The sequence below is a fragment of the Lachnellula hyalina genome (genome assembly GCF_007821495.1).
Source record: "Lachnellula hyalina strain CBS 185.66 chromosome Unknown contig00079, whole genome shotgun sequence".
Taxonomy (NCBI): Eukaryota; Fungi; Ascomycota; class Leotiomycetes; order Helotiales; family Lachnaceae; genus Lachnellula; species Lachnellula hyalina.
In genome coordinates, this window is record NW_022157193.1 from 110,434 (window position 1) to 122,585 (window position 12,152).

The 12,152-nt window shown below is 47.0% G+C and overlaps 2 protein-coding genes across 2 annotated transcripts; both read right to left on the minus strand.

Moving 5' to 3' along the window:
* Positions 1-7,008: 7,008 nt before the first annotated feature.
* LHYA1_G005504 (PCI domain-containing protein) lies at positions 7,009-8,790 on the minus strand (the record flags this gene model as incomplete). The annotated part of the gene is made up of 3 exons (XM_031150448.1): positions 7,009-8,028; positions 8,079-8,409; positions 8,462-8,790. 3 exons carry the CDS (start codon positions 8,788-8,790, stop codon positions 7,009-7,011), a joined length of 1,680 nt encoding a protein of 559 aa, XP_031004811.1.
* A 1,958-nt stretch (positions 8,791-10,748) lies between these two features.
* On the minus strand, positions 10,749-11,975 carry GPI8 (GPI-anchor transamidase; the record flags this gene model as incomplete). Its single annotated transcript, XM_031150449.1, has 2 exons — positions 10,749-11,391; positions 11,440-11,975. 2 exons carry the CDS (start codon positions 11,973-11,975, stop codon positions 10,749-10,751), a joined length of 1,179 nt encoding a protein of 392 aa, XP_031004812.1.
* Between the last annotated feature and the right edge of the window lie 177 nt (positions 11,976-12,152).

Here is a 12,152-nt window from a genome sequence, read left to right on the forward strand (position 1 = left end):
AATGATAACATTATGAGCTGAGACTGTCTAAAAGTGGCGATGTATGGGGCGGCTTCAGAATACAAAAGGGTCAGTTGCTGGAAGAGGAAAGTTCGCAAAGGCTCAACATGAAAGTCTGGGGCATCAGCGGCCAGGAACTTGCAAAACGCAGTGTCAAGCTCTTTGATGTCAACTTCATTCTTCAAAATCGAGTCCTTGATGGTGATTTCGAACACGAAGCGATGTTCGACGGGCGTGAGTTTTGGGCGTGGGGACATGTGCCGAAGGAAGCTGTGGTCGACAGTACGAATTACACCGCAATCAAACAGGAGAAAATCAGAGAGTTGGGATTCGAGGAGGCTATCCCGCAAGCTGCCGGTATTCGAGTGTCGGGACAAGGATTTCGAAAAAAGCACACACGCGTTCTCAAGGTATTGACCGCATGGGACCAGGTGAAGATGACCCCGACGACAAGAACGACGATCATGGCCAAGTTAATCAACGTTCCCGCTCCACCGCTGTCCAGCCACGGGAGCCGATGAAGCTGCGAAGTGCCTCCTTCGGCAGCAAAGGCATCTCTGTGAAGAAGCCCAAGCCCATGCTTACCGAAGAGGAGAAGTTGAAGGAGTGGGAATTCTTGCTTATCGACAAGATTATTAACTAGTGTTGGGCAACAAACCCCTCGACGGGGGACCGTGGAGTGGCAACGACTTTCTGGAGTACAGGATCAGATGGAAATTGGCTGGTTTGCCGGAGTCGTGGGAACCGAAGGAGAACTTGACAGAGGTTGCTGTGGACGATTATCGGGAAGGGAAACAGAAGCCTCAGCAAAGACCACCGTGGGGAGAAGAGCCGGCATCGAGACCTGATTTCTGGAGAGTCCCTCATCGCGGCTTCGACGTAGTGTGATATTCCATTGGAAAGTCTGTTAGACTGTACCATAGTAGAACAGAGACTTCATACACAAATACAAGTCCTATCTGAAGTAACTATTAGTCAGTTCCTTTTCTGTCCAAGTGAAAAGTTCTTTGTCTAGTTCAGGGGGCAACATCTGAAGCAGACATTTCTGTGACTTGTGGTTCAGAATACGCCAAATGACGTTCCATCGGAAAATGCGAAGACTTTGTTAACTCTGGGAGACATTTGCGCTCGAGGTGACTACGCGGTGTTGGATTACTTGAACTGGAAATCGTGCCCCGATTAGGCCATCAACGTATACGAAATCTTGGCATCAGATTTTCAAGACCGCAGCTGAAACAGCCAGTCTTGAATAGGCCGAGGGGATCTCCTCCGAACTACAGATGATTTCCCTTGGCTAGTCATAGTTGAAAGTCTCTTGTATGTTTCTTGAATGCTATGTGTGTGTGTCTTTAAAAAGTAGGGCTAGGGGAGAGTAAAGCGCAATCCTAAAGTATTTCCCTGACTTCCGCGGACTTAACTGATACCATGCAAAGTACATAATGAAAGAGAGATGGGATACCTATATTAGAGTCCATTATGTCTGGCTTGAAGACTTGTTCCGTTTATAGTTTAGTAAGGGACTTGTACCCGGATTTGCCACAACGGCCCACTTATTGGCTGGAAAGAGCGAAGTATGTTTACAAATTTTACAAAGTCGGCAACGCTCGCTTAATCTCACTCCCGAATTTCTCTTACAATGGATGCCATTCGAGTCTTTCCAAACACTTTGACTAACAACCACCAGAAAACCCAACCTCGTGACATCATTTCATCACCACTCTGTAAATCTCTGTAGAAGGGGTTATATCAACCAACTGTCTCGAAACCTCATCGGACAACAAAGATCGACAGATACATTGCCTACCTAACCTTATCATTTCGTCTCACCATTCAGGTGGCCAAAAAGGCTTTCGGCTATCATCTTATACCCGCAACTTCACCACCGCTCCTCTTATCCACGCCTGACCATTACCATCAACATGGTAAGGGACAAGTCAGTCCGCAAACCTATTGTTTCAAGAGGCCCTTACACATCGCCTTGGGCAAAGCAGACCACCACACAACCACGCACTCCTTTATTAGATCCAAACGAGGCAAAAAAGCCATGGCCACTCAGCCCATTCACAAACCCTTACCTGTGGCCGACTACTGCAGAAGCAACAAGAACACTATCTCTATCCAAAATCAAAGCAGAATGGGGACAAATCGATGAGAACGTCGAGTTCCCTAACCGCTGGAGCGAATCCATTCCTTCCCAAAACCCAACACTCCCAAAATCTCTAGGCTGTGTTACATACACTCTCCCCTCATCTTTCAGCTCCCCCCTCTCCGTCGGTCTCTTTACCACCTATCCCGAACTAGCCTTCCCAACCACATACAAAGCTCTATCCAAACTTTTCTTCAGCCACTGCAAACTTCAACGTCACGCTAACGCCACTATCGATGCTTCTGATCGTCGAACACTTCTAGCGAGCAGTCCCTTCGTGGCACTAAGACGCTACAGATCTGACGTTGATAAGGAGACTGAAAGCCTGAACACATTTGTAGAGACCGAGTATCACCAAGCTGTAGCGAATTGGAAGACTGGAGAACTCCATAAGTTGCAGCGGGAGAAGGCTATCAAGGCGGGAATTGAATTGAGCGGAGGTGATTTCCAGACACGAGATGCCACGATTATTGGAGCGCAGGAGATGGTGGAGATTGAGCATGCTATGATGGCCTTCAGGAACGAACAAAAGAACCGTCACTTGTGCATCATTTCTACACAACTACTTGATAGGGACGCTCTCATTATCGACGCATGTCAGCTATGGGATGCTTTGGTAGTGAGGAGTTTCATTACCGAGAATGAGATTTCCGAGGAGGAGGTGAGGGGTGTATTCCTAGTTTGGAAGAAGGTTCCTAAAGAGGCAATCGTGAGCTATGAGCCTATGGTCGAGAAGAAAGAGTTGGAAACCGGAGCGAGAGAAAATATAGCTACCACAAAGCCTACAAGAAATTACCGAAAGGTCTCCGAGAAAGGTTCGCCAATCAAAACAAGACGAAAAACTGCAAAAATCACACGATCAAACTCTATAAAACCTCATCCTTCCACCCGCTTCCAGCCTTTCCAAAACCCACCCACCCAATCCATATCCGCCACTCCCTCCAACAAAGCACCTTCAAAGTCTACCCTCAAGCCCACCAGATCAACAATAATACGCAAGCGCACCCACCAAATCACCACGAACCCAAAGAAAACAACAAAGATACACTACCACCAAGAAGAAGACCAATTCGCCGTCGCCGATGTCCTCAACCACGCCTGGGGTTTTTGGAAGAAGAAAGCAGGACTGTACGTGCGCAACAGGAAAGGCACGCTCTATCGAGAGTATCTGGTGAAGTGGGTCGGAGAGGGCTACGAGGATACATGGGAGCCTGAACCGAATTTGGGAGTCGACTGTCTGGACCTTTATTGGAAGTTGCATGGTCCGGAGCCGCAAGTACCTCCGGTGGGGCTTTTTGCTTAGGTGATTATGAGTGGTTTTCCCTAGAATATAGCATAGGGCGTGTAAGCTTTTATTTGTAAATAGCTATTAGCAGGGCTCTCGAGTGTTTTAGCGGTGGTTTAGCTTTTAGCGGGCTCTGGGCAATGTGCTTTTGTACTATAGCAGATTTGATTGATAAACAAAAGTTAAGGTTTAAGCACGACAGGGAATTAATAAAGGGTGGAAAAGATAATATTAGACTTGGTAGAAGGAGTATATAGAACAAGGGGCGTTGTAAGAAAAGAGGATGTATTATTCTACGGCTAGAATTACATAGTTCCTTGCTTTATAAATCTTCCAAAACTAGAATAGGCGTATGCCGCCTCTTTACCTTTTATCATAGAGAGACAAATACCACGCAAATAAACCGTTTTATGGAGATAATAATGTCGAGCCAAGTTTTTCCCTTATAACGTTCTAGGAAGTTAATGTAGGCAAAAGCCGGCTGAAAATGCATTGGCTGGTATAAAGAGAATTTGTATTTATATAATTCAAGAAGGCATGTTTATAGTCGCTTGAGAGGACAGGAGAGGTTAAAAGCCGATACACGTTAAGGCTCTATCTATATGTTGATGGGCACTTTAAAACAAAGTCACACTAGGGAATAGAGCAATTTCAACACGCGATAGAGAGGTGTGAGAATAGATGCCGTAGTATGGAGATCAGGTGATGATGACCATATGAGGATTGTCGACTTGTCATTGGTGGATAGGTAGGACTCAGGGGGAAGAGGGTGGCGAGATCTGAGTCGTAAAGCCAGAGGTGGAAGCGTGGGATAGTGGTGTGGTGTGGTGTGGTGTGGTGTGGTGTGGTGTTTAAAGGGAGTAGGGTGGAGGTGGAGGTGAGACACATCTGGGGAAACTATCGCTCCGTACCTAGGTAGGAATGGTGCATGCAAAAGAGCCTGCTGATGAGGAAGCTGAATACCTACTACTGAAACCTACAGTAAAAGATGAGAATTTAAAGAGAAACTAAGGTAGGTAAACAAGATCGGACTGGATCACAGCACATCACGGGTAATATAAATGAATATATAATTCATTTCGCTGGCATGTCCAGTTGGTGGAAACTGCTATAGTAGTTAACATCAGACTTCTTAATAACCTACCTGGTGTGCAAAGTTTTTAGCATCCTTAAATGTCATGTTTTGTGGAATCAAGAAGTAAAAGTATATATAGTACATGTGATCATATGGCATAGATTCTTAAAAGAGCCCTAGAAGAAAGTTGCGAGTTCTTTTAAGGACACACATCCTCTAGGGTTGTTCAGGAAGTTGTTTCGAATCCAATTCACAGGAAGCATCATTTTTGCGGTGAATACAAAGCAGGAGTGACCAATTCGCAATGACATATGCACCGGCCTCACCAACCTTCAACAAAGATATAAAGTGGGTGGATGTCTTGCTCTTCAAATCTTGAGTCTGGATTTCAATACCAAGAGCGTTGGTGAAAACAAGATCAGACGTAAACTTCAACATGTCTCCAAACTTGAAATCTACTCCTGCAAAGGGAAAGAGAAACGAGAAAGATAAAATCACCCAATCCTCTACATCAGCCCTTGTATCCCGCAACGACAACCCGGAAAACTTCTCAATACAAAACTACAGCGTCGGCTCCGAAAACATCCCTACAACCCTCTACCGTGCAGAGTTCCAGCAAGCCTCGGCCGCTAGATCTTTCCTCCGAACGGGTTTCAGCGCCTCAGATACAGTAACAAATCCTCCGGACTCTTTGGCTAGCTTGAGGGAAATGCTCATCCGCCATTTCGACCCTACACAACACGCCGACAGTAATTCCCTAGATATCGTGCCGAAGAGCAAGTTCGTTTCGCTGTGGACAACGAGGAAAGCAGCAGAGGGAGAGATAAAGGAACGCAGGATTGCATCACCCAAGATGGCGGGTCTAGAAGGCTCATGGACCGTGTACGCGATATCTGGAGAGCGGCTAAAGAAACACAAAGCGCTGGTCTTCAGCGCGGTGGAATTGCACAAAGTCCTGCGTGAAACTGTCCGCTCTATAGATACGGGCACCACACTGTCAGAAGCCGATGGACTATTCTTGGTGTGGAGCCAGGTTCTAAGGGAAACGTTGGTGAGGAGGTATAGCGTAAGTGAGGAGAGAATGTGGGAGCTGGGACTGAGTATAGAGGAACTTAAAGTGGTGAGCGAGGGGATCCGCGTCGGATTCCTGAAAGTCGTGCAAGAAGATGACAGCGTCACTGGTCTCCAGGATCTTGCGGCTAGAGTTGCAGACACAGATACCAACTCGCAGAAATGCAATGTAGCTTCTTATGCTATCCACGGAAAGCAACTCGGAGCGAGACCGAGCCCTGAACTGGGCAAAGACAAATACGAAGATTTGCCTGCTGGGCGTGTAGGTAGCGTCACCACAAGCGAGCAAGGAGAGGGCAAACAAGAGACCAGATCTACGATGGACAAAGATAAAGAAAACCGCATATTACAGGTTGGCGCAGATGATAGCCAGTGGATTGTGGAAGAGATTTTGACGCACAAACCGTTGGCGGGGAATCGCAAGCAAGCTCAAGAATACCTCGTTGGCTGGGCAGGAGATTGGGACTTGGATGACAAGTACGAGTGGGTTCGCAAACAAAACATCGAAGGCTCTGCTATCGCCAAATATTGGAGCAGAGTTCGAAGAATTGAGAAAGCTACACTTATAGGCGATAGGAATCTCGTCTTTAGCAAATGGCATCTTGGATAACGTAGCCGCAATCTCAATCATTGGTTGTCTTTGCTAAGGACTGGACATAATCTGACATATATCATAATCTGAGACTATAATTGCCAAATAAGTCCCCATAAATCCCAAAATCAAGTTTCCGTCCCCTTTCAATCTGAATTGCTCCCCAATTATAGGCCTTTATAATATCATATAGCGCCTTCCACAAGTTACGTTTCTTTCTTTCTAATTATGCAAGTAATTATAAATGATAATGGCTTATTGAACCTTACTAGGATGCGCTGGGGAGAGCTGGAAATCCGCGAGACTCTGACGCTGGAGAAGAACCCTACGATATGGCCTGCAGCATCATTCTGGTGCGGGAAAGGCATAATCTAGATCCAGACCTCGTTCTTAAATTCTGTTTGCCAAAGAGCACCTGAGAAGGCTGCGCCAAAGGTAGACATAGGCACAGGAGCAAAAGCAGGGGTAGGGGCGAAGTCAAAGGACAAGAAACAGTAAGTATTCGAAGCAAGCGAAGGTTGGATGAGCGATGATGTTAATATGCTATGCTATGCTATGTAAATCTGCCGGCTTGCAGCATGTTACAAGATGCTTGTAGTCTGTAATTTACACGTGACTAAAGTACATTCGATTGAGACACCGAGATCTCAAACTATGCTTCTAAATGCTGAAGCTTGATGGACTTGCCAGTGCTCTGCGTTTATTCGTGCTTTGACTTGAATCTGTCGCACCTCTTGACCGAGAGATGATATCCGTCTTCTGATCGCAATGTTGTAGTTTATAGGTAGTAGGTCCTCCTTGGCTCCTTATTCTGTCTCGAGTCCTAACATTTATTTCCCTCATCCGCCACTTCCTACAGGTCTCGCGATACCACTTAGGTTGACAACCCCTCCCATCGGGGCTTTCCTCTCACTTCGAACCCATGCTGGCACTTCAGTGTTCTTGCCTTCCCGTTCAGCTCGAGTTTTCACAACCTCCCAGACACCAGGAAACCCTGCATTCAATGGCCCACCTCGTATCTTTGCACCTAGAATTGCGAATTTGCCTTGATTGTGACTGATGAATCCACCTAGTAAGCCCTGCTGTACAAGACTTGCGACAATAGCTTCAATCTCTAACAGGTCCGGCATTTTATTGCCATACACAGTTCCTCCTTGCGCCCCGAGCTTCTTGGGTCCTTGAGGAGGTGGAACTAAATCATGACTTTTCATAAACAACGTATTTGGGTGTGTGCGTCCCGACTGCATGACAGCCATAGAATCAACCGGCTTTTGCCACCCCTCTAAAACCTTTTGGCAATATTGTGCAGCGACTACCAGATCCGTGATTTCCAAAGTTGGTGCTTTTCGAGAATTCAAATCAAATGGCCAGGTATATGTAAGGAGAAACACCCTACGAGCGAGGGATCGCCATACTAGGATCTCGCATCGATAAAGTAGTGGAAGGAGGACACCTTTCTGGAAGAACCACTGCTCGTTTCCAGACTCGGGCCCCAGGGCACGCTTGAAGGCAACTATATCACCTTTTCGGATTGCTTTTGAGATTGGGGCGAATTTTTCGAGAATCCCAGCGGCCTCGGGACGTGACATGAAAGGTCGCGAGGGAAACCGACCGAGTATCATGTTTGCTGAGATGAGATAGATGAGGATATTTCGTCTTTGATTTATGCATTGAGCATGACACTGATCGTAGGCAGATTGCAGACATAATTGGGCGCGGTAGAAGGAGTCGTTGATGAAGAGGAAGCGCCCAAGATAGAACAGATATGTAACGCGCTGGCTGGCGGGATAGAGAGCAAGCGGAGGTGAGTGCTGTGAGATGTTGGTAAAGAGTTGGTTTGCGGATTGTGTCTTCCGGCACTGTAATTTTAATCAGTTATATGTAATTCTGGGGGGTATTTTAACCCTACCTTGAAGAACAACTTCAATGCCAGGTTTGCGAACGAGTATATGCCAATCTTCTTTCCTTCAGGCTTCCCATCTCGTCCTATACCATTCCGGTTGGAGCTTCTTTCGGTCAAGCACATCGTAAATGCCCTTTGTATAGATTCTGCAGTGCTCTCAACCAGCGTTTTCCTTGTTTCCCCCTGATCGATATCCGTAACCTTGCGCAGCCGCCGTGTCAAATCTGGTCGATTGTCGAGAGTCATCGCAAGAGTGGACAAGGCCTGTGATAGCTGAATAGCAGTTGGGAGCACAACAATGCCATGGCTTGAGTTAGATAAAGCGGTAATGCAAGCGCTGTAGATTTCCATTATTCAAATGTTCAAGATGGCCTTGAGGATATACGTACTTGACTAGCCCAGTCAATTGCAAATGTGTCTGCAACAGGTCCTCGAAATTGACGTCCCTCCAGAACTCCAAGTAATCTTTCATGAATACCAGGAAGCCAGGCCACACATCCCCTTCGTCAGCCTTGCCATCGTCGTTCTCGGGAATTAGCTTCGTAATGCGCCGTTCGAGGTGATCGCCGTCGCGGAAGGAGACCTTTAACTCCTGGGCAAGCTTGTAGTACTGCTCATCGACTGGTGGCTCGACGGCAAGCCACGACTTCAATTGCAATGCGTCTTTGGCTCTCAGAAAGCCCGAGATGGAGGTGAGAAAGCCGTCGAGGATGGCCATAATTGACGCTAGGAAGTAGTTGTAGGAGTTGGCTAGTTTCCGTGGATACCCATGTTAAATGACCAATTGTATATCTGGCACGTCTTAAGGTCACCCGTGGTGGTTTCCCTTGTTCAATGGCATTGCTTTTGTTGATGTTGTTGGATATAGCGCAAGGCTGAATCTTTTACAAAGGCAGGTATTTGGTGGTTATGGGGAAACCTCGGCAATGCGTTGGCCTAGGCTAATCTATCTTATATATATAACGCCCGCCTCACCGTGGTGTAACATCTTCCGGTTCTCTTCAAACATCCAGTCAACTTTTATATACTGCGAAAGACCTCAATGCTTTGCATACTTTCTCTAGTTATCTGGTCATGAGGCATTTATCAATAATTTCCCAGTATCAATCAAAGAGTGTTAGCGTGTCCACAGCAAGGCTACAAGAAGGAGGCTGTGGCTTCTGCGCCTTCTGCGTCTTTACAGTATATATACCTATAGCCTCCCCCCTTTATTGCGTAACTTCACTCTTGATATCCCAAACAAAGTTCCTCAGAAGATGACTCAACATGACCTTCCAACCTGGACGTATTATCCGATGATCACGTTGGGTGTCATTGTCTTGATCCCAACTAGCCCAGTCATTTTTCCTTTCCTTCTGTGGAGATCCTATGCGGATGAGAAGAAGCGTCAAATCGCATATGGAGAATGTCGTTGTCACCCACCGCCCCGTGGAATATATTATAAGTCGAAGCGTCAGCAGGCGATGACTTTGATGGGTTCCAGGGACAATACGAAGACACCTGCGAGCCCAGTACTTCAAACGGACTCTTTACTTCTTAATCTCCCCCCCCGAAATCCGCGAGATGATCTGGGATTACTGTGTTGGTAGTAGTTGGGTACATATCAGTAAGAGGCATCCAGAATTCTTAATGTCCTATATTTGAGTTCTTTGACCTCTCCGCTTTCTTTCAAAAAGCGCTTCTTGGTTTCATTTGAAATGCCTTATCAATACCAAACATTGACTTTTATAATCTAGAATCCTGGGACAATGGCAATCGTTTTTGCAGAATCTCATCCCGCACTTGCTGCGAATACGACTATCCTTGCGAGCCACCGAACGACAAAATCAGCATAGGCGGGGCAATGTCGCTTTTCCTCACCTGCCATCAAATGTAAGTAATCCAAGTGAAAACATGCCTTGAGATGAGGTACCTTACACACGTCTCAGATATTCAGAAACCGCCCAATTATTCTACACAACCAATGAATTCAGAACCGCCATCGCCGACAACGTCGAGTTTCTCCCGCGGCTTCTCCCAAGACATAGAATCGACACTATCCGCTCATTCCGCTTCGTGTTCTGCCCAGCTGGTCTCAATCGTGGTCCTCCTCTCCCGCCCCGCCCCGGAGCATCAAGGAAATTCCGATATTTTAGGTATAAACGCTGGTGCACGAATCTCGCCAGTATGAAAGGACTCCAAGAACTGCGCGTGGAACTGCGCTTTGAGCCCTGCCATGACGCCAGATGACGGCTGATGAGATGGCAGTGTTATTGGCGCCTATTATGCATGTGACGACGCCGGAGTTCTTTGACTTGTCGGTCCCGTTTTCCTGTAATGTGCCATATATGGAGCCGTGGCGGGCACTGCCGTGCCGAATTAACCAATATGACCCTACGGGCGCGCTTCAACATATCTAAAGCGAGTCCCGAACTACTCTGCTTCCAAGTTATTGTAAATTTGTAGAAGGAAACTCCTTATAGACGAGCTCTGCCTATACAGAGTGGCAAAACTTCCAACAATCACTTTTACTTGATACCTACGCTATTACAACCTTCAGCGTTTCACATAGTTCATCATTACTAATACGATGTGCCCAGTCCATCCTACCGCTATAGACTAGGTCCCTAAAAGGAATATAACGGCAAGCTGAAGTAATTGGACTGGTATGTTACTAGATTGTTCAATTAAAATGAACTACGTAGAATCCTGATAAGTCCCGGCTAACCAAACAATAGCGCAACCACCCAAGGCCAATGCACCAACAGCTTTCTTCCCCCACCATGTCTCATCTATCTCCACTTTTGCAGCTCTGATTTTGCGTGAGGGATGAGTTCCTCCTTTAGATTCCGGGACAGTGTTGTTCTTCACAGCAGCGTCTTGTGCTTCAGCTCTTTCTCGCAATTCCGCAATCTTCTTACCCAATTGTAATAGGTCCTCCCTCCACTCCGTATCATTCCCTCCAGCATTATCCACCTCGACGTTTTGCACGTTCCCAAAGAAATCCATAACCAATCGTTCCCGGCCTCCTTGCTCGTCACCGGGGAATAGATCCCATCTAACGCCTGGATGCGAGTGGATTTTAGATTCATCGTAGCTGTCGAAGAGATCCCCGAGTGTCATCTTGCTGCTTGGTTCCCGCACTTGTGTCTCTAGGAAATCCAGGTTGTAGTATGTGTACCGATCAATAACAGCCACTCCAACGTCGTTGTCTGCGTGGTGGGAGTAGGAGGATTGATCAATTTCGGAGGAGCCCGTGGCGATTATATTCGGGGAGTAGAACTTGCTATACATAGTATTCGCCTGGCACGTATCAATCATAAATAGAAGCTCATGATATCTGTCTCGTCAGCTTTGTACCACTGTAACCGCTCCGGGATCTTCTCACCTCTTCTTCTCCCACATCTGCTCAAAAGCATCCGCCAAATCAAACGCACTAATCTCCTCGGCATCCTGAAACTTCAAAAACTCGTTCCCCCCATGCCCCGTCATATACACCAGAATATTACTCCGATCATCCGTCAACAGCCTCTTACTCCGCGGCATCTCTTCGCCCACGCGATCCGTCAACAGCCTTATAAAATTCTCCACCGTAACTTCATATCCCCTATAATCAACCTCGATATTGTCTCCATATAAATCCACGGCGCGGTCCGCGTTACTGTATACGGTTCCCGGGAAGGCGTTGCGCGGGTTGCATGCCATGTCGTCAGGCAGCATGAGGATGATTTGTGAGTCTGGGATTCCTAACCGCTTGACAGTTCGGTAGAGGGAGAGCACATTGGCTAGATGGCGGTAGTTGAACCAGAATCGGGAGGTGGAAACTAGAACTGCCCAGTTGCTTGTATGCTCTGCGGCGATGGGGATTGGCGCGAGTACTGATGCCAGTAGCACGGGCAAACGGAGGAAGCTTGCGAGCTTCATAGTGAGGGTATTATGGCCGTAGAATCATGGAGTTCCGTAGAATCATGGAGTTGAAGGTTTTTGGTTTGGGGACAGAGGAAATATATTTGGGTATTGGTAGCAATATGTAATAGTCGCGCCCTGCGCCCTGCGTCTGCCCCTGAATAATGGCGGCCCGGCTTACCAAGCAATTGAGGC